Source organism: Cyphellophora attinorum, assembly GCF_001299255.1.
Source record: "Cyphellophora attinorum strain CBS 131958 chromosome Unknown Contig37, whole genome shotgun sequence".
Lineage (NCBI taxonomy): Eukaryota > Fungi > Ascomycota > Eurotiomycetes > Chaetothyriales > Cyphellophoraceae > Cyphellophora > Cyphellophora attinorum.
Window position 1 is genome coordinate 163,886 of NW_017253265.1, and position 25,658 is coordinate 189,543.

The following is a 25,658-nucleotide window of genomic DNA, read 5'->3' on the forward strand; positions in this document are numbered from 1 at the left end:
AGGCTTCTGGCACGACAGCACCGCGGTCTTCTCCTGATTGAGGCCGATTTTATCGCACTATCACCGTGCCAATCAGGCACACCTGCCCATATCGCGACAACCGAAGTAAACAATGTAGAAACTGCAAGACGCGAACCTGGAAATACCTGAGCGCCATGTTGTAGCGCGTCGTATCGGTCGAGTGTGAGAAGTTCGAGGCTCTCGTGGTCCCATATTCGTTTGTAAGTAAGTGTCTATTGATAACTGTGTCAGTCGGGCTGGGTCCAACTTCGAGAGGCCCTCAAATGCCATCAACTCAGAAAAAGCCGAAAGACTACCGGCGGAGATATTGTGGAGTCATGATTGGCTGCCACTGCGAGCACTACTCAATCAGTCAACATGGAGTACTCCGTAACTCTCCGTCCACCCATGTGGTGGAGGTGCAGACTGATAAAGATGTGTCCGCCTGGTAGACTGCGACTTGTGTTGCATTCGTTCAGAACCGACATCTATCGACAAGATGCCGGGTGTCCTGAGTTCCTGGCCTGAATGGCAGGAATACGAGCATCAGTACGACCACATACCGAAAGATCCCGATTTCGCAGCAGCTAAACAAGCCATCGTTAGCGAGTATGGCGAGGAAGCCCTTCGCGAAAGCTGGCTGCGCGTCTGTGAGGATCTGAAGGCCATCACTGACGAGATCTCGGACAAGCGAAGCGGCATTATTCCTGTGCTGGACACCGATAGTATCTTGGACCATGGCTTCACTGACGCAGAGGCGAGCGAAATCAGAAGAGTCGGCTGTTTCATCGCTAGACGAACGATCCCAGCCAGCACAGTGGACAAGGCTTACCAGGACCTTCGGCAGTACGTGGCCGACAACCGCGAGCGTGTGCAAGGCTGGCCAAAGGAAACGCCTTCGATGCTGATGCTGTATGATTCGCCGACGCAGATTGCGCTTCGGACCCACGACCGTCAGCTCCGCTTGCAGAGGCGGTTGAATGCGCTTTGGCATGATGGCAGTAGTGATGTGGCTACAGAGCCACTGCTGTATTCGGACGGCGTTCGCGACCGGCCTCCGGGTCAGGCGTTTCTTGGTCTGGGCCCACATATTGACGCTGGTAGCCTTTGCCGATGGGCATGCCCTCAGTACAGGATGGCATACGCAGAAATTCTTTCAGGGATGCCAGAGAACCATGATGCTTTTGATTTGCAGGTTCGTAGGAATGCTCAGCAGACTCTCTTTCCAGGAACAGCGCACTCGAAGGTCTTTCGCTCGTTCCAGGGCTGGACAGCACTCACAAGAGCTGCTGCCTCCGAGGGTGCGATCATGTTATATCCGAATGTCAAGGCTGCCATCGCATATGTCATGTTGCGTCCATTCTTTGCGCCACCAATGGACGCGGACGAGGTTATGGATGCATCGAAGTGGACTTTCGATCGCAATGGGGCGTTCTTCCCGGGCACCACGAAGCCGGACAGTCAGAGACTGAGCCGGATATCGCATCCTCATCTGCGGCTGGAGGAATGCTTGGTCCACATCCCGGACATGGCTGCTGGAGATACAGTGTGGTGGCATACAGACGTGAGTTAATTTAACCGATCCCAGCTTGAGCTTGGCTGACTGACTTTCCAGGTCTGCCACGCAGTTGATCCAGAGCACAGAGGTCGGGAGAATGCATCTGTGGCATATATTGCTGCGTGTCCGACGACAGACGTCAACAAGTCGTACATCAAGGAGCAGCTGGAGGCTACCTTGTCGGGTCGTCCACCACCGGATTATGCTTCGGGTCTTGAGCTGGATGAGAGGAGTTTCATAGGCTACACAGGTCATGTCGGAGTCAGCGAGCAGGCAAAAGCAGCGCTTGGATACTACCTATGATAGGCGCCATTGCGCACGTCAATTAAGAGTTTTCGTCTTTGATCTGAGGATTATGACAGCCTACCCTGCAACTGCGAATGTTGACTGCACTCGCTGGAAAGATTCGATGGCGTGAAGAATTCCTGCTTCGCACAGAGCCCGTACTCCATGGTCAAAGACATGGCTGCGCCAGACGCTTGAGGTGAAGTAGCACGTGAGGTGTTGGGGCCGCCAGCGGCCTCCTCGTAAGGTCCAAGAAGGTTCGGCAAATGACTGCAGCTTCATTTGACGTTCGGTTGCCAAACCCCTAAGTCCGTGCCTAGAAGTGATTTCGGTTGCCATGGTTATATATTCTTGATCGTAGATTCTGTTTCAAATCCGCACATAAAACGCCGTGTCTTCAGAAATTGGAAAACCAGCCTCACCGAACCTGAAGTTCAGCGAGGGTTGCGATAAGAGCAGGATATTAGATAGCGCCTGAGGCGTGTGCGGATTTGAACCGTGGGACTCTGGTGGAGGGGCGGAGACCGGTATTCAGGCTAACGGTTGAGGAAGCCTCATCCGATCCAGGAGTCGAATTATGTTATTGCTTTTTGCGAAGACTGCAGACATCTATGGCTGTTCGAACTGGGGTTGAGGCGGACTTTTTGCGCTTTTTTGTCGTTTGCGACAGACCTGGACTCTGTGGTGCGTATCGCGTAGCGCACGATCTCCTCGACTTGGCAACGATGGACAGCTTGCAGATCTCCCTCTCCAGAAGACTGGTTGCTCGAACACAAAGTTGCAACCTTGGCCCGGCCACATTGCTACCACAACCTGCCGACTTGCGGTCCCTTCGGTGGAGGCGTTGGCGAGGAAATCTCACCACCCTTCTCTCGCGGCACGACAACCCATCAATCTTTGGACATGCCCCGTCTTCGGGTTGGATGTTTCAAATGTGTTCTGGGATGTGGCGGAAAGTCTGGGGCTGGCACCGGCTGGGGAGTGGACTACGAACTTACCTGGGCACGAGCTATTCTCCCACTTGATGTAGTTGTTGTTTGGCCAAAGAAGTTTGCGATGGGGCCACTGACACGGTAACACCTCGTTTTGATTGCGATCTGACAGGGGAGGACGGTCGGCACTGTTACCGAGGAGAAGGATGCCGCAGAGCGGCACTGGAAAGCAGTCACGAAGCGGCCCAGCCACTTTTGATAGGACATGGATGATGGAAATTCGTCAGGAGCCGGCCGTACGTGGGCTGTAGACTGCTGTGACCGAGCTGTTGCTCTATCAGCTGGATTCCTTCGTAGCACGCGACCGCGGTAGCGTCGACGGCCGGACAGTCCATCAAGCCGGAGCCTCTTCACGTTTGGACGACTGATCAAAGCGCAACAGCTAATCTTATCGACAGATGGGAGCACTGCGCCGCGAATATCACATCTGTTCTCTCCTACACCTGAAGATTCTCAGAAACTCCTGACCGTTGGTTGGGTTGAAGTAAAGTTTGTCAAGCACTCCACTTGTGAAGGCTCGACAAGCTTGATTCGCTCGGCCAGATATGCGCCCTATTTCGGCGATGATCTGCAAAAAAGTTGCTGGCACGCAGTCTCGAGTCCGTACTTTTCTTCTTCACCTTATCTTGATCGTCCCACCACTGTCGCTCCTTTCTCCCTCTCGCGGTCCTCGTTGTCATTTGAGTGCTGTACTCAAGAGCTCTGCCCCACTCCCGCCGCCGACACCTCCTCCCACACACCGCACACCATGGCTCCAGTCACAGGATCGCGACAGTCAGAAAGCGGCGTGGCCCGCCTGCTAGGCTCAGGCTCAGCAGGCATCGCCGAGCTGATGGTCTTCCACCCAGTCGACACAACTACAAAGCGGCTCATGAGCCATCAAAGCAGGATAACGTCGTTATCAGCACTCAACAAAGTGGTCTTCAGAGAATATGCTTCAGCGGGCACGGGGAAGAAATTCACAAGCTTATTCCCTGGACTCGGCTACGCGGCCGCCTACAAAGTCATGCAAAGAATATACAAGTTCTCCGGTCAAGCCTACGTCCGAGATTTTCTCACCGCACACTTCACACCGCAGTTTACCGCTACCTTTGGCGCCGGCACAGGCAAGGCCATGCTTTCTGCCACCGCGGGCTCACTGATTGGCATCGGCGAGATCATTTTGCTGCCGCTCGACGTGCTGAAAATCAAGCGCCAGACGAACCCGGAAGCGTTCCGGAATCGCGGGTTTCTGAAGATTGTGGGAGATGAGGGAATGGGACTATACAGGGGTGCGGGCTGGACGGCGGCGAGGAATGCGCCGGGCAGTTTTGCGCTGTTTGGGGGCAGTGCGTGGGCGAAGGAGAAGGTGTTTAAGTTGGAGGATTATAACAAGGCGACGTGGGGCCAAAATTTTGTTGCGAGGTGAGTCCAGTCTTTCCTCCTTCCGTGCTCCATATCTGCTCTAGAGCATCGCTGACCCCGGTGGTGCTACAGTATATGCGGCGCAGCAGCCTCTCTGATCGTCTCCTCCCCGCTCGATGTGATCAAGACTCGAGTACAGAACAAGAATTTCGAGAACCCAGAATCGGGCATGCGGATCTTGGCGAATATGGTCAAGAACGAAGGTATTGGGTCGTTCTTCAAAGGGCTGACGCCCAAGATGCTCATGACGGGGCCGAAGCTGGTGTTCAGCTTTTGGCTTGCGCAGACGCTGATTCCGGCTTTTGGGAAGGTGGTTTGAAAGGACTGTTGAAAACGAGTGCTGCTACAGCGAATAAAGAAAGGTCAAGCCGGGGAAGGTGCGGCCAGGCCGGTCTCGATGGACGGTCAGATCTGGGGCGTCGTCTTGGAGGTGAGACAGTCGATCAGAGCTTCCGGGCAACGCTCGTCTCGTAGGGGTCGCATTGCACTGGCGTCTGGGCCCAGGTCAAACCGGCAGGAAGCGCTATACAAGGCGAGGAGGATTTCGACGCAGAACTTTAGCAAGCGTGCGAGGATCGTTGGGGCGCCGTATTGAACGCAATTCTCCTTGATGGGCGGCTGGGTTTATGAGGCGAAGAGAGTACATTCTGGTATGGCAGATTCTTGATGTACATTGTATGTACCTGGAAAAGCTCGGCGTAGCTCTGGAAAGAAATGTAATAGACTCCCCTCCTACGATGTCCATATCCAGGCCATTCCACCCGCGCAACTCATACAGGTCCGTTGCCTAGTCCCAGAAGCTTCTCACCAGCATCCGCTGCCTGAAGTTCCAGCTCGAATCATGGCAACCTCGGTGCCAGCTTCAGCTGCTGCGAGCGGCCTATGCTTGGGCCGAAGGCCTTGGGGGCATGACGCAGACCACAGTGGTCCTCGGCCTCCTCCACCGAAGGACGTCTCGGCAGTTGATCGGCGTGTGGGCCCGACTTGTCCAGAGACTGACGAATTCGTCAACAGAACATGAGGGTAAGCACTGGGATGTGCGACGGTCCCCGCATTGAATTCCAAGCTCGTGAGATTCCGCCGCTGAAAGACATCAGTGTCCGGAAGTGTCTGCCAAGACTTGTCGCCATAGATGTTGATACAAGATATTGTGCCTCAAATCGCGGCCTCTTTCATCGAGTAGATTGCTTGTTGTCCATTCCAAAGTAGTGACTTGAGCGACGTCGCACGCTTTCCAGTAGTATAGACGGTGACATCTCCCTTCCAGCTTCTCGCTCGTCGCGTGAGATCCGGAGGTATGCCGCACTTCCGCCTACTACCAGGGCGAAGACCGGGTCGATGAACTTGCCGATCAGGTACGGCTGAGCAATTGTTGACATTGTGGTTGTATGGACTAGGCAACGGCGAACAGTTGAGCTCCACGGAGGTCAAGAGAGAAACGACAGATGGTGTTGTGCTTGTTGTCAAGGGTGGAGACCTGCCGAGCCCGCTGTACCTGCCCTGATTGGCCGCAATGACTGTGCCTCTGCCGCTCTCAGCGACCGCAGTTGCGAACAAACCGCACGCCATATCATAACATTAGTTCCCTTTCTGCCTGCGACTCACGGCCATCTCTCTACGATACTGAGATCTTGAGTCAGGCTTCGCGACAGGCGTCCCGTAGCCAGTGCCTGTTTGACCATCACCCGAACGCCGAGACACCCTACACCCACGGTTCCTTTGTCCGCTTGATCAGCGCGAGGAGGCAGCCATCAATCTCAACCTCACACGCCGCTCGATAGTCTGCCAACATGGCCTCAAGCGACGAATACGATTTCTTATTGTATGTGTCCCACCGCCGGAACTGACCTACAAACGCCGAACGAGCCCTGCTACGACCCCTCCTTGTTCCCCACCGCATACGATATCGCTGACTAGCAACAGTAAGGTGGTCTTGATTGGTGACTCCGGCGTCGGAAAGTCCAATCTGTTGAGCAGATTCACTCGCAATGAGTTCAACTTGGACTCAAAGTCCACTATTGGCGTTGAATTGTACGTATAGCGCCTGAACAACCCTGGACCGCAGTTGTTAACAGATGACCCAGCGCGACCCGGTCCATATCAGTCGACAGCAAGACGATCAAGGCACAGATCTGGGACACAGCAGGTCAAGAGCGCTACCGAGCCATCACATCCGCGTACTACAGAGGTGCGGTTGGCGCACTGCTCGTCTACGATATCAGCAAGCACCAGACCTACGACAATGTAACGAGATGGCTCAAGGAACTCCGAGACCACGCAGATGCCAATATCGTCATCATGCTGGTCGGTAACAAGAGCGATCTGCGGCATCTGCGAGCGGTTCCTACCGAGGAGGCCAAACAGTTTGCCAGTATGTCATGCCCCTTCCTTGTCGGAACCAAGACTGACTCCGCAGGTGAAAACAACCTGTCCTTTATCGAGACGTCAGCGCTCGATGCCTCAAATGTCGAACTCGCCTTCCAGAATATCCTCACCGGTGGGTAGTCAAACCCCTTCCGCAATACGAAACCTAACAAAAAGCAGAAATCTACCGCATCGTCTCGAGCAAAGCCCTCGACTCCGGCGAGCAAGGCCAGGGCGCACCGGGAAGTGGCGTCAAGATCGATATGACACCATCGGGAACCACTGATAATAAGAGCAGCAAGTGCTGCTGAACGATGGAAACGAATTTTTATGCTAATGCAGAGGTTCCAAACGGCGTTCTTGCTTGCGCTAGGTTTTCCATCCACAGATATTGACGTCTTGATGACCTCGAGACTCCTTCAAGAGTCTGGGTCCGGTTTGAGGGTGTGATGGCGAAGCTGGCCATGCATAGACACTTCAGGGAGAATGCAAAACCATCAAGTACAGCTTTCCTTTCCTGGGCCTGATTCGGCCCTGCTTCTGCTTTCCGCCCTCTGTGTGGTGTGCTAGGGCGGAACAAGCTAACAAGGCAGCATGGGAGTGTTGCCCTTTGGATGTAACGGCACGTGCCGACGAAGCGACAGGTTTGTCGTACCTGCCACACGCAGCTGCGTCATCAAGCCTTCCCAGACAGCCACCTGCACGCCAATGCTCCTGCCAAAATCCATACACGCCTAACGGAAGTCACCACTGACCAAAGATTCATTCATGTTCCTTTGTCGTCTGCATGACGAGGAACTCTTCAAGATGCAGATTCGAAGTCTGTTCTCACAGGCATTTGATTTCGGGCACTCCTTCGCTCAATTTTCGTTTCCGTTTCCGCTTCGGCTGGCCGCCATCACGCTGACCTTCTCAAAACCTCAGAGCCCTCTCTGGCACGTCCTCCGATTCTTCACTGCCGAACACATCATTCCATCGACGTCCTCGTCCTGGAGTAGAAGACGTCGATCTCAGAAAGAACACGAAGTTTTAACTTCCCGTTCAGCTGAAAGGAGTCATCAAAACATCACATTGCCACGTGTTGACAAAAGAAGGTACTCCTTGACCAGAACTCACGGTTATCACCATGTCTTCGTTCACCATCATCAAACTATGCTCGTGGCCACCGACTTGTAATACAACTCCCAACGCAGAATCTTCCCTCGGTCTGATTCGACATCGGAGGGATTCAGCCATCTTTAAAACGTCGCCATGGGCATTCGCTCGCTCGTCCGACGACTCATGCTACGAGCCACTGGCCGCCACCGGCTGAGGAAGTCGACGTTCTTCTCACTACCACCTGAGATTCGGATCGTGATCTACAAGCTCGTGGCAGCAAGTCTCGCCATCACGACTAGGTCCTGGACCGGGCGTGGTTTATATGCGTATCCTGACAGGTATACTGCCAAGTACATCAAATGGCCGTATCTCATAAAGTACTCCAACATCCAGCTGCTGGCCGTCAGTCGATCAATACGATGCGAAGCCTTGCCAATCTTTCTCGAGGGTGCATCGCGCTTCTACATTTCCAAGGGGGCTCTAGTCCACCCGTCGCTGCCCAACACAGTCGCCAACTTGGTCCGGATGACAGCGGTATTGAAGATCGAGGATGACCACAAACAGAGGCTGGTGCTGAAAAGCGGTACTAATGATCCCTCTATCGTCGCCAGGCGCCGGATTCATCAGTACTGGATCAAGCAGGCTCTCATCCATTCGTCTTTAACATCCACGATCTCCCACATAGTCATGTCGGCGGCTGTCCTAGAGTCGAAGTGTGATCACAACAGAAACATTGCACTGCGACACGACACCACTGACCCCTCTGTCACTGTTGAGCGTCCGCTGAGTCGATACTGGATCACTAACAAGAAGACTGCCAATAAATTGTATGTTGTATGCAAAGCCCGGTATTTAAGGTACTGGGCCTATGCCATGAACCCAACCAACGGACAACTGATGCATATGCACTTCGTCATGACACTGGCCATGATGAGTCAAGAGCACGGAATTGTTGATAGCCGTCACGTGGTCTCTCAGGCGCATTCCGCTGCCAATGCCGATGATGGTCTGTACGATACATACTGGGACACGATCATGGCAACAATCTATCCAGGAGACGAGCTTGGCTGCAAGATCACCGTTGTTCTCGCGGGCTGCCCTCGCCACGGGGTGAAGTTGGTAAGTAGTCCTTTCGCAGTCAAGAGGCTACGCCACAACTCCCACTATCCGATGGTTCTAGTACATACTGACTTTCTGCCCTACAGACTTTTGACTTGGACGTCCTCATGAAATGTGCACACGGGGTGCAGTGGACTTGGATGGATACTGGGGCTTCCATCACGCCGGCGGACTTCCGGACACTGCCCAGGCGAAAGTGTCACTGGGGCGGGTTATGCAGATTCTTCCACTAGCTGCCAGACCCTCACGCAGTCGCCGACGGTGGGTCACGATGTCACGGGGATGGGATGTGCCTGTGACCCGTTCAGGAGGCCTTCGTCCTCTGTTCGAGCATCGCAAAAACGACAGGCGCCGGAACTAAAGGGAAGGGAATCATCTGCATCAAAATGACTTTTCTTCCATTTGTCGACACGCTTCCAATGTCCGCCTTGTTCAAGGGGCGGGTTGAGATATCTCGACTAGCTTCGAAAGTGATGATCACGCAGCGGCCTCCCTGGCCATATTTTGGCGAATTCTTCAAACTCGCAACATGCTCGCTGTGTTTTTTCCGCTCCTTCTCCAGCTCCAGTAGTAATACATACATTCCCCAAACCCCACTTCCAAAAAAGTCCCTCCTCAACGACCACCGCCCAGAGCATGGTTCGTGCCCTGAATATTCCCAAACAGGATCTTGAACCCATTGCTCAACCCCTGCATGCTCGGATATCCCTGGCCGCGCAGCTCGAACGCACCCGAACCCCCAACACCGGGGGTGACTTTTACCGGCCAATCCTGCGATTTCGCCTTGTGGCCCGCCTTGAAGATGAGGTGGAAATAGCCTGGTTTCTCGCGGTTGAGGCAGAACTGGTACATGGATCTCTTTGGGTTTGCGGCGGTGTAGGTATTGAGCCATTCCTCTGTTCGGGTTGTGTTAGCAGTGCTTAGGTGGTAGAGGGGTTGGGGTGGGAAAAAAGGGAAGGGGACATACCAAGCTGCGCCTTGCTCTTATTATGGAACTTATCCGAGTTGACCATCTGCTCGACCATCTTGGCCATGGGCCGTACGTGTTCAGCGATAAGCTGGTCGAGATCGACGTACTGGTACTGTGCGCTGCTGCCGATTCGTAATATCTTGCCCAGGGAGAACTCGTTTTCCTTGTCGAGTTCAAGGACATCGATGTGCTGGAAGATTCCGTCTGCGACCTTCCATGTTACCGCTAAATGGTCTGTTCCCTTGGAGGAAGGACGGATGACGGCGTCCCCGCGGTTCTGTGAACCAAGGTACTGTTCGGCCTGGACGCTGTTGAAGGGCTGGAACAGCGCGTGCTTGATCACACGAGTAGCGCGATTACCGGTCTCGGGGTTCTGTTGAGCGAGTTTCTTCTTGTCTTCGTCCTCAGCGCGAGAGTCCCACTCGTCGTATTTGAGCTGTTCTTCGGGATCGAAGCGCTTGTAGGGTTTCTTGACGGCGTCGTCGCGCAGAGAGACGGAGCAGGTGAATTCTTTGCGGTTGATGGTTGTGATGTGTGCTTGGACGGTCTGGTGGAGGGAGAAGAGTTCCTTGGGGGAGATGTTGGGGGCGTTGTCGTGCCATTGGTCGGGCTCGACGACGGCGACCATGCCGCAGTCAAGGAGGCCTTCGACGTATTGGTCGGAGATGCGTTTCAGGGTGATGGAGACGTTCATGCCGACTTGGAGCTGTCGGAGGTTTCGCCGGTGAACATGGTGAAGATGTCTTCTTCGCGGAGCTTCATCTCGTATTCGCGGCGGAGTTCTTCGAAGGGCTCGATGAGTTCGGCGCGGATGGTTTCGAGGGTCGAGCGTTTCTTGGCGTTCAGGTTGCGCTCGAGCTGGATGGCGTATTCTTCGAGGACGAGGTCGTTGACGCGGTCTTGTTGGTTGCCTTTGACGAGGAGTTTCATGATTGCGCCGCTGCCGTTCTTTTGGCGTTCAGCTTCGATGTCTTCTTCGTCGAGTTCGAGGGCGTCGGCCGCCATCTTGCGGGCGATGTCGTAGTCTTCGGGATGGATGCGAGTGCTGTCGAGGAATTCTGAGTCGTCGACGGATTCGTCGAAGCTGATGTTTAGTGTGCTGGCGGCGTTGTTCCACACTTTGAGCGTCATGGCTGTGCCCTTGTCATTGACGAGTAGGCCCTCGCGGGTATTGACAAAGCCACCGGCGACACTGACGACTCGCAGGACGTGTTGTGCTTTTCTTGGACCAAGACCACAAACGTACGGAAGCAGGTTTGCGATTTGCGGGTCTGCAGCGGCTTCATTCACATCGACACCGACAAGGTTCACTTTGTCGACCAAAGCCATCTCGAGCTTCTGCATCAGTTTCTCTTCCGGTAAGAGTGATTGCGATCGATGGAAGTTGAGCGAGATGATGTCGTTGCCTAAAGATGCATACTCCTTCATGGGATCCTGCAGATATCGTGCGAGTGCGAAGCAGTAGTGAGTGAGTGGATTCCATGCTGGATGGTCGTTCCTGGCTCTCTGACTGGTGTGGTACAGGCGAGCCACTTCATCGTTGACAATGATGACCTCCAGACGTCGATCGGGGTATCGGCGTTCTCGGTCGTCGTCAGTGTTGTTTGCACCGCCATGTTGCAGCTTGTGGGCTTCGACCATAGTATTGAGGTAGCTGACCAGTTTTCGCGTTTCGGGTGTGAATCCCGAGACGCCTAGAACTTCCACATCGCGAGCTTGAATGACATCAATCAATGCTGCCACGTCTTTTCCTTCTGGGATGGCGCGTTCCGAATCTGCTGGGGCGAGCTCAACGAACGTGCCGTATTCGCTGGCTCGACCGTCATCACCAACGACAACCCAGTGAACTGGGTCTTTGCCGGGAATTCCTCGACCAATTGACAAAGCCATACAACGTGGTGTAGTGCCCTTGTGCATATCCTCGGGCTGATATGGTGCTTGATCAAGACGCGCGTCGAATTCTTCGCGGCATTCTTCTGCCAGTCGGTCCTCGCAATCGCTCTTGAAGGTCTCTTTGACGATACGACCCAGGATATGCATTGTCTTGTCAAACGCCTGGGCGACAACCTTCTCTCGCTCTTTGTTCCACGCGTCGGCAACATCGGAATAGTTGTCTGTCTTCATATGGGCGGCGAGGTCTCGCTTGAGACTATCGGCGTTGTTGATGCGCACCTTGACTTCGATCATGCCTTCTTCCTCTGCTTTTAGCATTCGCAGGAATAATGAGGGACTTCCAATAAAGCTGGCGAATGTCTGATTTCGCAAATATTTGAACTCGTAATAAGGATGCGACTCATCGATCTTTCGCAAGCCTCGGTCGGTGCGATAGCAATCGAAGACGCCTTTACTGTAGATCTGGGCTCTGAGGTACTTTCGAAAGCGCGGGTTGGTGACAATTTCTTCGACGAAGAGATTCCGACCAGCTCTCAGGACGGCGTTGCCATCAGCGAAGGTCTCGTCGATCAGTGTGTCTGCAAGGTTCGCAGGACTGTCGGACGGGTCGTCGGCATATGTGGTGACGCCTTCTCGAGCAACATTTTTCGCAAAGTCATCACCTTTCATACCATAACCGCGGACCATGCCTTGAGCTCTGGACTGACGGATAGTCTCGTAGATACTCTTGGTGTTGGCCTTCTTCTGAGACAAGACGACGCCATTTGCGTCACCATTGCTTGTCAATGCGAGATCTTTGATCTGTGACGAGTACTGGAAATAGAGGTAATCGTAGAGGTCTGAGAGCTCTTCCAGAGTGACGGCTTTGGGCACCATCGTCTCGAACAAGTCGTCTGGAGCAATGTTTGTCGATTTGAGTTCATCGTAAGTTTTTTGCAGGCCACGACGCCGCTCGATCAGAGCACGAAACTTCAGATCTAGCTCAAATATCGACCAAAGCTCTTTGGGCCGAAGCAGCTGGACAGCTTCCTCCTTTTGACCACTGCCGTGAGTTTCGACATGGATGAAGTAGTCCTTTCGGTTGTTGGCGATGAAGGGCACTTCGTACTGCTCATTGATCATGAACTCCAAGGCTTGCAACACGCTGCGGGTAAAGGGTTCGTAAAGACGAGGCGACAGGCGGTTTTGTTGAGAGGGTAGGAGGAACTGTGAGATCCACTGAGCCTCCTCCTTGAATTCGTCTTCGGTCAGCTCCAGACCAGCATACGGCTTTCGGGCAAGTTGGAAGCGCTCAGGGACGTCGGTGAAGCGAATGAGGTTGTCTTCCTCAGTAAGGAGCTTCTCTTTCAGCTGTTGAGGCTCGAATACATCGTCGAGGATGAGGTGTCGGTCCTGTTCCGCTTGCTTTTGTTCCCATATGTCCTCCTGCTCGAGGGCGAAGTCGTACTCGGTACCATCGCCAAAGGCAGCCTTGAAGTCTTCGAGGGCAGCACCGTCGATGTTGAGATCGGAGATGTCCACGGGCAAATCGAGGCCAGTGCGACGCGACGGACGCGCGACTTCAAGATCTTCTCGCTCTCGCTGACCTTCTTCGTCGGAGAAGACATCGTCCTCGATGAAGTCGTCGAACTCGTCGTTCAAGCCTCGAGGTCTGCGCTCTTCTTGCTCTTCGAGCTCGTCGGCGAATATGTCGTCCACGCCGCCGCGGGCACCATCCTCGTCTCTTCGGGGACCTCGCTTGAGTCTCTTGAACTTTGACTGTGACTCTTCTCGCTGTGGCTTGATACCTATGAGTTCGAGATCTTCCTCATCGAGATCGTCCTCCTCGCGATCTTCACGAGGACGCTTGCGCTTTTCGCGACGACGCTTTCGACGGGCCTCTTCGGCGTCATCTTCGTCTTCGTCTACGATGAAGTCTTTTCGTATCTGGGATCAGCGTTAGCCAGGCAGGTACGCGAGGGGTTGCGTGCCACTCACTCTCTGCGCTTCTTCCTCGTCATCATCTTCTTCTTCCTCTGACGAGTCGTCGAAGCCATTCTCGCCATTCGCACCGTTTTCGCGTCCGCGGGTGGGTTCGCCAGTCTCCTCGTCAAAAGAGACATCATCGTCGTCGTCATCCAGAAGCGCAGCATCGTCGATGAGCGCGTTCATCGTAGGCGAGGACACAGATGAGGCCGGCACAGGCGAGGGCGGCGCAGGGTGTGCAGGGTACTGATATCTGGCTCGGAGGTCGATTAGTCTGTTATTTCGGTCGAAGCCAAGGTAGCAACCCTGTGAGGTACTCGAGATGTCGATTACGGTAACCCACTCTTCGGAAAGCGCAGTCGATGAGGGAGAATGAGTGTCGGGTCCGCCTGGCCCAGCATGAGGTGAAGCAGTGTTACTGAGCCAGTTGTGAACTCCCTCAGAGTCCATGGCTGCGGCTCCTTCACAAAGAACTTAAGTAGGTAGTCAGTGGTATGCTCTTTGGGAAGGTTAGCCGAATGGTGTGAGTCAGGTTGGAGTGAAAAGCCAAGGCTGAGCGGCCCCACCCGTAGCCGCCCCTCTGAGTTGAGGCCTACTAGCAAGCAGCCAATGACTGCTCCCCAGCACACCCATAGTCACATTTACCCATTGTCTGCTACATATGCTGTTGCGGATGTCCTATGGATAAGTGATCGACCCCTTCACATACAGCAGCGGTACCGCCATTGACAAGACTGTCCTTTCTCAACACAAGTCATAGCCACATCCAGTCTACTGTCCTTTGTACTCAATCACGATGATCTTTGTTCGCTGACACCTGCAACTGCGTTCCGGCTCCAGTACGAGTGCATCGCACCTACGCTCCCGACCAAGCGCCGTCCGAAGCACCACTCGATTGGCTGAGTGTTCAGAGATAGGCCCTCGCCTACAGACCGCGAGCTTGCAGCAGTTGTCGACATCTGCTGCGTATTTAGGCTGTCCGCAGGGGAAGCGCTGGCTCGTTGTGGGCTGCTGAGTTCCGAAGCCCACTGTCAGGTCTCTGGCGACCTTAGTCGAGACAGCCTCATATGCCCGCCGTGGCAGAACATCCCTAAGAACGATCATACCTGTATTAGGGACTGGGGTCATCATCGCGGCGTTCCCCGCCATCACTCCTCCTGCTGCCAGCACCATGTCGAGCGATGCCTTCCAAGCCCGGACATTGAAGAGGAAGAACGTGAAAGGGTTGGCTTTGAGTGCTCCTCCAAAGGCTGCAAATCCCTCAGAAGGAGATTCACAAGTACCTGGCGCCCTCGGCAACCAAGCGAGTGAGCGCACCGATACACTCGAAATCGGCCTGGAATTCAAGCTAGACTTACGGAGCGAGGACTTGATCGTTCTGAAAGAGCTGGGAGCAGGCAATGGCGGGACAGTCAGCAAAGTTATGCATGCAACGACAAAGGTGGTCATGGCACGCAAGGTACGTTCGTCCTGCGTGGGCGGGGGTGGCTGCATACTGACATGTTTCAGATCATCCGAGTAGACGCCAAAGAAAATGTCCGCAAGCAGATCGTCCGCGAACTACAGGTCGGCCACGACTGCAATTCGCCATACGTGATAACATACTACGGCGCCTTCCAAAACGAAGCACGTGATATTGTGCTCTGTATGGAGTACATGGACTGCGGGTGAGTATCTGAGGCAGGTCCTGACTCGACCGGATGACTGACATCCTACAGATCATTGGACCGCATCTCGAAAGACTTTGGGCCAATACGAGTCGATGTACTTGGCAAGATCACCGAATGCATATTAGGCGGCCTTGTATACCTGTATGAAGCACACCGCATTATGCATCGAGACATCAAGCCATCCAACGTACTGGTCAACTCGCGCGGCATGATCAAGCTCTGCGATTTCGGGGTTGCCACCGAGACTGTCAATTCGGTAGCCAACACCTTCGTCGGAACCTCCACCTACATGGCACCGGAACGGATCAAAGGCGATGCTTACACCGTGAAGTCAGATGTATGGAGCGTGGGGCTGACAGTCATGGAGTCGGCGATCGGGAGGTTTCCTTTCGACGCAAATGACGCCGCACCAGGCGACCGAGCTAGCGCTGGGCCAATGGGCATTCTGGATCTGCTGCAGCAAATCGTCCACGAGCCGGCTCCGAAACTACCTAAGAGCGATGCTTTCCCAGCAATTTTGGAGGACTTCGTCGCCAAATGCCTGCTCAAGAATCCCGCGGAGCGGCCGACGCCGCGCGAATTGTATGACAAGGACCTCTTCCTGCAAGCAGCCAAACGAACACCGGTCGATCTGCAAGAATGGGCTGTGTCAATGATGGAACGACACAATCGCAAGTCCTACTTGGCACCACCCGCGCCGAAGTCGTTGAAGAGTGACGGGACAGGCTCAGACTCGCACAACACCCCTTCCACATCAGCAACTTCGAATTCGTCCTTCAGTGGACAAGACAACCAACGCCAAACCCCCGTGACCGCCAGGAAGCTCCCCACTCCCTCAGTTCCGGACGTCAGCAAAATGCCCACATCACCTCCACACTACCCAACCATAACTACCAACACCCAGAATTCAACGACACCAACGGGCATCGCAGAAAGGTCACCTCCACCAGGCATCTCCCTACAGCATCTCTCTTTGGAAACACCCGACCAAGCAGGAGAAGCTCCTCGACCCAGATTTCCGCACTCCAACAGCCGAGACGATATTCCGACGCCAGCATCGGCAATCGAGCCGTCCGGTCGCCCAATGTTTCCTCCACGAACAAGCAGCAGCACGTCAATAGGACAGCACAACCGTCTCAACAACGCCTCGATGCCGATGAGGCCTCCTCCAAGTGGGCCTTTGCCACCACCTCCGCCGTCCAAGGACCTTCCGGCCATCCCTTCGACTGGAAATGCAATCAGCCCAAGAAGACAGCGATAACGATAGCCAACAGCACCGTCGACTAGCAATGTCGTCCTGCATCAGCGTGCACTTTCCTGTTTCAATTCTAGACACTTAAGATGACATTCCCTCAGCACGTACAGACATCTGTGACAACACTATACTTTCGGCTCATGAGCGCTGTTGTTGCATGTAGCAGGCGTTGGTTCCACATTCGCACGTACATACTCGTTTGCATCAATGGCATGTGTTGAAGAGCAGTAGCATCGAATCGAACATATGTCAACACATCTTTTATTGCTTGATGTGCAGACTCAGTCGTTATTAGTATATGCCTCTACAGCCCCACTCTAGCTCACCTTCCTCCCGTTCATTCAACCACTAGATCCCGGCGCGCCATCACCCTCACTCAACCAAATACTCGTGTTCCACGTCTGGAAACTCAGGCTCTCATTCAACAGCAATCTTGGCCCCGCACCCACCGCCGCTGGAGCGACCAGCCCGGCCTCAGCATTCGCAGGCCCGTCACTCCAGCAGTACTTCTCCCAACACTGCCCACACGCCTCTGGTTCCTCGATCTTTGCTCTCGCCAAACTCTTCTTGATCGCCGCGCACGCCACACAGCTCGCCCAGTCCGATCCTTGATCGTTCGGAAGTTGCTTGTTCCCGTACGTCGCAACATCAAATGCGTTTTGCAAGGTCAAATTCACCTGCAGGTCCGAAAACGCGGCTTTGCCGTACGAGAAGTTGGTGTACTGGCTCCAGGGCGCGTTGGGAGGTACAGCACGATTGGCGTCGCCTCGTCCGCCGTCGCGTTACAGCCGAAGAAGGTGGGGAATGTGGTGATGTTCTCGTTGACCATTGTCGTCGAGTCTGGGATGACGGGGAAGTTAAGCTTCCCGCCGGATTCGTTAGCGGAGAGGTATGAGTTGTACAGGTTCGTGCCGTTGACCCAGTTGTAAGGGACAGCGTCGGAGGAGGCGTCGTAGGCTATGATGAAGTCGAGTTTGCGCGCGGGCTGCATTAGGGGGCGGAGGGGGATGGTTTCGCCTGTTTCGGAGCCGTCGACTAGGAGGAGATTGGTTGTGTTCTGCATCTGAGTATTGTAGTTGTTGAACGGGTTCGGCCATTGTGCCCAGAGTGCATCGTTGAGGGATATGCCGAACTCGGAGGCGGTGGAGTTGAGGAGGTCGTAGTAGGGGTTGTCGCCAGCGTCGGTGGGGAGGGTGATGTTGCCGTTGTCGACTGGTTGGAGCCTGATTGGCGGCCTTCGAGGTGGCGCTTCGCGAAGAGGGGGATGTTGTACCAGTCGTCGATGAGGTAGAAGTTGAATGCCCAGCCGGTCGAGCCGACGACAAAGGACATCTTGTCGTAACCGACGATGCATTGTTTGCTGTCGTAGGGCTTGCCGGCGGTGACGTTGGTGCCGAGGTACTTTGTTGGCCAGAAACCCTGAACGCGGCCGCCGGCCCAGCTGCCGAACTCGAAGGGACTGATTTCGTAGCTGGTGAGATTGAAACCGTTGGTGCTGTTGGGGCCGGGGTACATGATGCCGCCGATTTTAGGGGAGACGCCGTCGATGACTTCGGCGTAGGTCATTAGCGGCATGGGTGCGAGGCCGAGGCTGAAGTCGGAGCCACTGTCTGCTATGGTTGAATAGTTGGCATATGTCCAGCTCTTAGGCCTGAACTGTGCGAACCACTGGCCGAAGATGTCGGTCGTGGACACAGGATAGCCGAGCTCGGCTTTGGCGCCGGCGTTCTCGAAGAGAGCGGTGTAGTACTCCGTCACGTTGCCGGTGGGGCCGACTTCGTAGTTGACGGTATAGTTGATGATCTTGGTCATGTTCTCGACGGTTGTGAAGTTGGTGGAGGCGATGGTGTTGACAGTGTAAAGCCCGCCGCCGCTCAGGCCAGTGAAGTATGTCAGAAGCTGTGTCAGACCTCCGGTTCCCGCTTCGACGGCTGGGGCGTAGCGTGAGTCGTACGCCTGGTAGATACCCATGCCGCCGAGGCCAGACTGGCTGCCGCCGCCGGAGATCGCCATGCCGATGACCGGCGCATCGGAGGCCTTCAACTTGCTGGTGAAGTTAGTGTAGTTGAAGTTGGGGATGGCGGCGTTCTTGAGGTATGCGTCGAGATGCTTGTAGACCTCCTCGAGACGACCATCGCGCCACTTGGACTCCTCGGAGGAGAGGTTGCCAGCTTTGCGAACTGCAATGTCTTTGGGGCAAGACACGTTGTGAGGTACATAGGGATCTTCATTGGCCTCACTTGCCGGGCCCTGTGCAAGAGCAAGGAGCGGCAGTGTCAGGAGCAACCGCGAGGAGCGCATAGTCGCAGGCAAGAGTCACAAGCTTCGGCGCAAAAGGACCTACCTTGGCAGCGGACGAAGAGCCACCAGCTATATACCTACATGAGCAAACAAGCCACCGTGGCTCGACCTGAGCATCCATTGCGACAACAGAAGTCGGGTGCTGGTACCTTTCTGTGGATGCACCACGTTGTTGCCGACGTTCCGGTAGGAGTGGTACTGCACATTGTCGGGGATTTCGCGGTATGCACCTGAAAAGGGAAGGGTGTGCCAGGTGGCAGACATGCTTTTGAGGACGGCGACGATGGTGTCGAAGTCGGAGGTCAAGCTGTCCGAGCTGGAAAAATAGGCTAGTGATTGCGCTGAGTGAGCAGGTCTACTGCAATCGGTAAGTAGAGACGAACACATGGCGGAACACCCCTACTGGAGAAACTTTTCTTAGGTAAATGCCTCGAGTCGTTCAGCTCTGCCCCGGACTCTTTGCTGAAGTCAGAATGCTCAGGCGGCTTTGCTGTGATGCAGTCGGTGGTCACACTTGAATACGATCGTGATCTCGTGGCTCAGACCTCTTTGGCAGTCGTATTCAATCCGCCATTGGCAAAAAGCTGATGAAACTGATGCGACATCGTGATCACTGCCCTCTACGCAAGCAGGACGATCACTAATGGACATCATTCGTGATATGGCACCACTTTCGCCATGTCCGGAGCTTCGTTGTACCAAAGGCGTCGTAGCAGACGTGCACTGCGGCACACAGAATATGCTCAAGGTAGGTTAGCCTTCCTACCGTATGAGCTACTGACCTTTCTTGTTCGTCTATAATGGACTGCGCAGAACAGCAGTGATTGGGTCCGCTTTCTGCCGGACATACGCCGTGTCACTGTGAGCATTAAGGATGTTCGTTCGCCCTGGATAGAATGGAAGACGGAATAGGGAATGCCCTGAGCGACTTCATTCCACACTTGGCATGAAAGGGCTGAAGAGTGTGTCTCAATTTAGCTTACCATGCGCGTCCTATGAACTTTATTCCACGCCTCGCCCAAGATCTCGTCTTCTTGCACCAATAGGGCTACAAACCACGAGAGTCTATTGCACGACTTTGGTACTCTATAAGATCGAGACTCGGTCCTTTCGAGCTTGACAGCAATACATATCACACCCTCTCAGCAACACAAAAAGACTATCTCATCTCGTGGCGGATCTATCAGTTCTTGACAGCGCCAGGACGATAGACTTATAGCAACCCATTATCTGGACCTTCCGCTTGGACCCTGCTTCGAACACAACTTCCTATTGACTCGAGAGCCGCACGCACATCCTCTCGTCTCACGCAGGACCGCAAAAATGCACGCTCGCGAGGTCTTGTTCATCGTCGAACTGATTCTATGGCCACCAACCCTCGCCTTAGCCATCTTCGTGGCTACCAAGCAGGGATTCTCACGCCAACTAGGATGGTTCTCCCTGATTATGCTCGGTATATTCCGCACCCTGGGCAGCGCGACCGGCATCGCCGCCGTTGAGAGCCCAAGCGAAGGCTCATCGAAACGAGCATGATTTGCGAATCTGTTGGCCTCATCTCTTTGGTTGGCGCACTCACAGGCCTCATCTTCCGTGTGCAGGGAAACATGCCCGCACCACACGCAGTGCTGGCGCCGTTCCCCTTCGTTACCCGCCTGGTCCATTTGGCGACTATTGCTGCATTGATCCTGTCCATCCTGGCTGGCTCAGATTTCTCCTCGACAAACTCCGCTAGCGATATCACTCAAGGTCGCCTGTTTATCAAGGTCGCCATCGGTCTCCTTACCGGCGTCTTCCTCGTATCTGGCGGTCTCTCGGTCTTCACACGCACGCACCAGATGGGTCACATCACTGCACCCGGCGAATCCCGCCTTGTCACAGTCTGCGTCATTGCGATCCCCTTCATCGCTGTGCGCCTCGTCTACGGCTGGCTCGGCGCGTGCCTGAGCCAAGGCTCTATCTTCGGCTTGTTCTCTGATGACGCTGCCGCCACAGGCGTGCGCGCCGTCATGCAGATCGCTGTGGAGCTGATTGTCGCGTGGCTGTTCCTATGGGCCGGTCTCACGGTGCCGAAGAGTACGCGACCGCATCATCATGGTGTTCTTCAGAATGATCGCTATCCTGGTACCATGCGCCAGACCAGAGGTGGCAGGACTGCAATGCTCAGGCAGGGATTCGCTCCGTTCAGTGGACACGCAAATACTGTGGACCCTCAGCAGGAGCAAGGCGTTGTTGCAGAGACGAAGCCCGCGCATAATGTACAGGAGGTTTGAGGACCTTAATCAGCATAATGAGACGAAAGCAAGCTGGAGGATTGTGATCACGACGCGCGACAGGTCACGGAGTTCAATAATCCGTCGTTTAGTATCATGTTTTGGTTTCGGTCTATGGGTAGACGACTCGACGGTAAATATGCTCATCTCTATACAGCGCAGTGTGAATAAAGATGGCTGTGCACGTTCAATCCCATGCGGTCACTGACGCTGATGTCCCTAAAATCCCTTATTGTCAGCGACCACTTAAGTATGCTCTTGGGCACACGCAAGCCAGCCCCTCTCTGAGAACCATCCTGTCTCCAGCCCCAAACCTGTGGAAACCTTCGAATGAACTCTACTGAAAGGACTCAGATGCCAAGATGGCGCTACTGCACAACCTGCATTTGACTGCCGGCAGATGCCAATCAGGACTATTCCCAGCGCACCCAATACCTTGGGTTGCGATCCAGACCGAACATCGGAGTTCCAGGTTCTGTGTTCTTGTTGAACTGTCTTTTGCCGACACGTGCGGCTCTGGTCAGGGTCATGGGGGAGAGAAGTAAGCATTGACTCGAAAGACAGGCCTGTACGAGCAGAATTCGAGATGGCGCAGGGTCGATACCCATTCAGCTTGCCATAGACTACGGGTTAGAAATGTGCGAGCTTGGGAAGGGCGCTCGAGAGTGCCGAGACTTCTAGCCTTTGAGAGCTCTGGAGACAAGAACGACCCAGCAGCGAGTCCGAGAGGACCATAAGTCGCCCTAGAAAAAAGTCCTGTACCAAGCTCTTCGCTTACAAGACAAATTCAAGCCATTCTGCCTTGCCAACTGACCTCATGTCCACATCGATATTGCTCCATCCTCCTATGCTTGACCGCCAATACTGTCTCGTGTCCTACTTGTAGAGCACCAAGTACAAAGCCGACTGTCGATCCGTATGTATACCAAGGTGTTTGTTGTAGATCCTCATCGGGTGACTCTTCGGAGGTTGATCATGATGGACGGACCACGAATCAATTCGAGCCTGTAGGTCAGGGCCTACTTACTTCCTCGAATCTTACCTGAAGCTGCTGTCCTTGTCCTTGATTAGCAGACGGCATCCACTTGATGCTAGACCGCAGTACCTCAAGAAACTCAAGTCCTGGCAGTTCCCGGCATCAGGAGTCGTGTCACCTGACAACGACCTCAATGCTCCCTCACCTCTCTAGTTGTGAGGTACCAGCTCGTAATCTTGATACGTTCAAGTCAAACGATTTTCCTCCAACAATTGCAACCAAATGGCAGTTCCCGGGACGGGGTCCCGGGTGAGCCCATACGGAACGCATTGTCAAAAAACTCTGTGGACCTAGTATGGTTGTGCATATAGTCTTCCCTGCCCTGGAATGGAGGAGTTTCTCAATGCTAACGCATTGTGTTTTTGCTTTCTTGAAAAGAGATGTTGCTAATAGGAAGGAGAATGTGCGTTCAGGAGGAGGATTGAACCCGAAATCGGCAGGCATGCCGACGTCTGAGGTAAGTAACAATGAGCTAGGGTGTCGGCGCTTCGACTGCTTTCTTGCTTCGTCCATTTCCAGAAGTCGCTGTCGCGCTGGATACCCGTGTCTTCCGTCTTCGCGCGCCGTTTTCCGCCTATCTCTTTTGTCTCTGATCGCAACCCAGTCTCGCTTGATCCCGGGCGACAGTGATGTGCGTCCAGAACAGTCAGTCGCTCCTTCTTGGGGTCTTGATCCAGCCAGCCATCTGCCATATCATGGAACCGGGCATGGTGTCGACCAATCTACCCAAGAGACTGTGCGAACTTGTCCTACCCTTCTGATCCCTCATCCGCAGTCAACAACAGGACCCATTGATATCCGAGCGAGCTCACTTCGAGGGACGAGCAGCACCCCCGGAGTCTGTCTTGAATCCGCTCGTGATCAGCAGCGAGATCTGGACACAATATAAGTGCTTTGGATTTAGCACGGACGCACGTTCAACGAACGTCATCTTCGTCCGGAATTGTAAGAGCCGACAGGCCGGCGAGTGAGACTTTGCGAGACGCATGCATCATTCCTATATGTCCAAAATTATACGCATCATGGGAGAAGCACAGTGTGTAGAGACGAGGTCGATTCAAGAGCTTATCCTGGGACTCAGAAAGGCTCGGCGCTGTCGCCTCGTGGCTGGGCATTAGGCAGCTCTCGAAAAGATCGACGTCGCTTGACGCAGAGACTACATCTCATCACTCTTTATGGTTCTCCGATGACCAAACGTTGTGCGTAAATGATCGTCTCCGCCGTCGCTCGCAGGTATACGGATGGCTTGCGACAATACTGTGCATGTGTGGTCACAGCCGGGCTTCCAGGCACAGCGGGGCGTCCATCGCGCGAGCCTGAAGTCGAGGCGTCTCAAAGTTTACTGATCTCGGATGCACGTACCAAAATCCTTGCCAAGTGACGCAATCACTTCCTAAGTCTCCTCGAAAGCCGCGTACGTCAAGATCGATCTCGCAGAAACCTAGGTTTTCCAGTGCGTGTGCCATCGAGCACAGGACTTTTGCACAGTATGATGCGATAAGCATATCTATTCGTGGATACAGCCGTGCTCACATCGCAAGGAATGGTTTGTGCATGACTGCCTCACAGAATCGACCTAGGGTTGGCAAAGCAGGTTGTTGCTGATATGTATTGAGAGCTCTGATATCATGCCACAGATATTAGGCATCCGGATCATCCGCCGAAGCTGACTTCATAGTACCATGAACCACCAGAATCGTGGATAGGTTCCGTCTGCGTAGGTCAACCAGATAGGTTTACATCATCGTCCCTCGTTCCCACAGCTCAGTACCTACTGAACCACAGTGCTGCCTATCTCATCCAACGCTTCGACCACCAGTATGCGCCAGACCTTGCGACACAAGAAGCCAGAAGCGGACGGTCAAGGAGCAAGCCCCTTGGCTCAGGAGCCCCATGCGTTGCCTTACCCTCCACCATCACTAGCAACGCGCGATTCCGACGACACCCTCGCAGTGGCCACTCCCCCCGCAATGCTCAACGAAAAACGTACCTCGACCACCCCTGGTCCACCACCGATCCCGTTCGCCTGGCCTCGCGGCAAACACGCCGTGAGACTCTACCTCTTCCTCCTGCTCGCCTTCGTCGAAGTCGAAGTCATCCCCCTAGCACTCTTCTACGGCCTACGCTATGGTACAGACACCGCGAATTGGATCACCTTCGCTATCATCACCGCGCTATGGGGGTTCAACATCTACTGGCAGCTGACTCGACGCTCGTGGTACCTCTTTCGGCGCGAGGAGTATCGGCCTATAGGCGTCACCAGCAAATGGGCGCTCGACTTCACTGCATGGACAGGAACCCTTTCCACTTGCGCCGCTGTGGTACTGCTGACCATCGGGACCATACCGACTGATGTCTGGGTACGGGTTTGCGCTATGGCCGTGCCGGCGATTATGTTCGTGCTCGGTCTGATTGGGTGGGCTGTTCTGCACTACGCGCTGTTCGGGTGGCCAGCGCCATTTCGTTTGAGCTCGACTGCGAAAGGCGAGATTGTCAAGCCGTGCGCGTATTACTTCGTAGAGGATGTCTTGGCTGTGGACGGGAAGGGTGGACGAGCGGTGAGAGAGGCGATGGCTGCCAGGTACAATGCCAGTCCGCGGTTCAGGAGGATGTTATTCGTGCAGAGCATCTTCTTCGTCTTCCCGATGCTTATCTTGGCGGCTGGCTTGACGGTCGTTGCGGTGCTTCATGCGATTTCGAGGCCGATTGTCTTTGGTGTTTGTGAGTATTTCTGCTCCCCGGAATATCGTGCATCTTTGTGCTGACGATGCAACAGGTTCTGGCGTGCCCTGGATATGGGTTGTGATGTGGGCTCTGATCAGCTGGGCAATGGTCAAGCGAGATCTGCGGCGCGAGCGCGAAGAGTGGTCGAAAAATCAGGCGTCCTTGCTGGGTCAGTGTAGCTGCTGCCCGAGATCTGCATAGTCCATAGTAAAATCTATCCATTGATTGTACTCGCCGTGCCAGTATTCATAGTAGGCGAGCACACTGCTACTGTAACGGACACGTGTGAAGAAGCCATTGAGGTCATACCCGCCGCGAAATGTCGCTCCGAAGGTCGAGAGAGTCGCCATCGCCATGTATGCACATGCAAGGTATTGTCTGCGCAACGCCGGGCACGATTCCAGGTGATCGGTCGATGTCTTGAGGAATTAGGAAGGGCTGCACCTGGATTGGCCTGTGCTGCGTGAGCAGCGTCGGAATCTGTAGCAGAAGACCCAGGCTACCGGGAAGTGGTGGACAACTACCTGGTTTCAGGTGCATCCGGTGGTCAAAATCACACACCGCCAAGGCCTACCAGCTGGGGTTGTATCGTTAGCGCGGGGCAAATGCCACCTGAAGAACCAGAAATATTAGTTTGAAGCCTGGTTGATAAAAGACGGTGAGGTAAGCGAAACGATCGCATTGGCGCACTTGCCAGTAGTCTCATCAGTTCCGAACCTTGTGCTTCGTAGTGGACTTCATGCAAAGGCAAAGA

General features: G+C 54.3%; 10 protein-coding genes across 10 annotated transcripts; 7 read left to right on the forward strand and 3 right to left on the reverse strand.

Annotated features, from left to right (window-relative positions):
• Nucleotides 1-499: 499 nt before the first annotated feature.
• Nucleotides 500-1,861, forward strand: AB675_1279 (uncharacterized protein; the record flags this gene model as incomplete). Its single annotated transcript, XM_018141156.1, has 2 exons — nt 500-1,564; nt 1,616-1,861. 2 exons carry the CDS (start codon nt 500-502, stop codon nt 1,859-1,861), a joined length of 1,311 nt encoding a protein of 436 aa, XP_017995633.1.
• A 1,722-nt stretch (nt 1,862-3,583) lies between these two features.
• On the forward strand, nt 3,584-4,558 carry AB675_1280 (Mitochondrial GTP/GDP carrier protein 1; the record flags this gene model as incomplete). The annotated part of the gene is made up of 2 exons (XM_018141158.1): nt 3,584-4,239; nt 4,312-4,558. 2 exons carry the CDS (start codon nt 3,584-3,586, stop codon nt 4,556-4,558), a joined length of 903 nt encoding a protein of 300 aa, XP_017995660.1.
• A 1,471-nt stretch (nt 4,559-6,029) lies between these two features.
• AB675_1281 (Ras-related protein Rab-11B) lies at nt 6,030-6,914 on the forward strand (the record flags this gene model as incomplete). Its single annotated transcript, XM_018141159.1, has 5 exons — nt 6,030-6,061; nt 6,163-6,270; nt 6,324-6,610; nt 6,656-6,736; nt 6,784-6,914. The coding sequence occupies 5 exons, from the start codon at nt 6,030-6,032 to the stop codon at nt 6,912-6,914; spliced, it is 639 nt and encodes a 212-aa protein (XP_017995671.1).
• Nucleotides 6,915-7,854: 940 nt separating this feature from the next.
• On the forward strand, nt 7,855-9,053 carry AB675_1282 (uncharacterized protein; the record flags this gene model as incomplete). The annotated part of the gene is made up of 2 exons (XM_018141160.1): nt 7,855-8,820; nt 8,907-9,053. The coding sequence occupies 2 exons, from the start codon at nt 7,855-7,857 to the stop codon at nt 9,051-9,053; spliced, it is 1,113 nt and encodes a 370-aa protein (XP_017995685.1).
• Nucleotides 9,054-9,435: 382 nt separating this feature from the next.
• AB675_1283 (Transcription elongation factor spt6) lies at nt 9,436-10,418 on the reverse strand (the record flags this gene model as incomplete). Its single annotated transcript, XM_018141161.1, has 2 exons — nt 9,436-9,716; nt 9,788-10,418. The coding sequence occupies 2 exons, from the start codon at nt 10,416-10,418 to the stop codon at nt 9,436-9,438; spliced, it is 912 nt and encodes a 303-aa protein (XP_017995700.1).
• Nucleotides 10,419-10,480: 62 nt separating this feature from the next.
• AB675_1284 (Transcription elongation factor spt6) lies at nt 10,481-14,098 on the reverse strand (the record flags this gene model as incomplete). The annotated part of the gene is made up of 2 exons (XM_018141162.1): nt 10,481-13,609; nt 13,661-14,098. 2 exons carry the CDS (start codon nt 14,096-14,098, stop codon nt 10,481-10,483), a joined length of 3,567 nt encoding a protein of 1,188 aa, XP_017995711.1.
• A 721-nt stretch (nt 14,099-14,819) lies between these two features.
• AB675_1285 (Dual specificity protein kinase FUZ7) lies at nt 14,820-16,579 on the forward strand (the record flags this gene model as incomplete). The annotated part of the gene is made up of 3 exons (XM_018141163.1): nt 14,820-15,107; nt 15,158-15,315; nt 15,367-16,579. 3 exons carry the CDS (start codon nt 14,820-14,822, stop codon nt 16,577-16,579), a joined length of 1,659 nt encoding a protein of 552 aa, XP_017995725.1.
• A 335-nt stretch (nt 16,580-16,914) lies between these two features.
• Nucleotides 16,915-18,874, reverse strand: AB675_1286 (Lysophospholipase 1; the record flags this gene model as incomplete). Its single annotated transcript, XM_018141164.1, has 3 exons — nt 16,915-17,295; nt 17,328-17,796; nt 17,847-18,874. The coding sequence occupies 3 exons, from the start codon at nt 18,872-18,874 to the stop codon at nt 16,915-16,917; spliced, it is 1,878 nt and encodes a 625-aa protein (XP_017995632.1).
• Nucleotides 18,875-20,403: 1,529 nt separating this feature from the next.
• AB675_1287 (uncharacterized protein) lies at nt 20,404-21,144 on the forward strand (the record flags this gene model as incomplete). The annotated part of the gene is made up of 1 exon (XM_018141165.1): nt 20,404-21,144. The coding sequence occupies one exon, from the start codon at nt 20,404-20,406 to the stop codon at nt 21,142-21,144; it is 741 nt and encodes a 246-aa protein (XP_017995645.1).
• Nucleotides 21,145-24,000: 2,856 nt separating this feature from the next.
• Nucleotides 24,001-25,105, forward strand: AB675_1288 (uncharacterized protein; the record flags this gene model as incomplete). Its single annotated transcript, XM_018141166.1, has 2 exons — nt 24,001-24,901; nt 24,957-25,105. 2 exons carry the CDS (start codon nt 24,001-24,003, stop codon nt 25,103-25,105), a joined length of 1,050 nt encoding a protein of 349 aa, XP_017995658.1.
• Between the last annotated feature and the right edge of the window lie 553 nt (nt 25,106-25,658).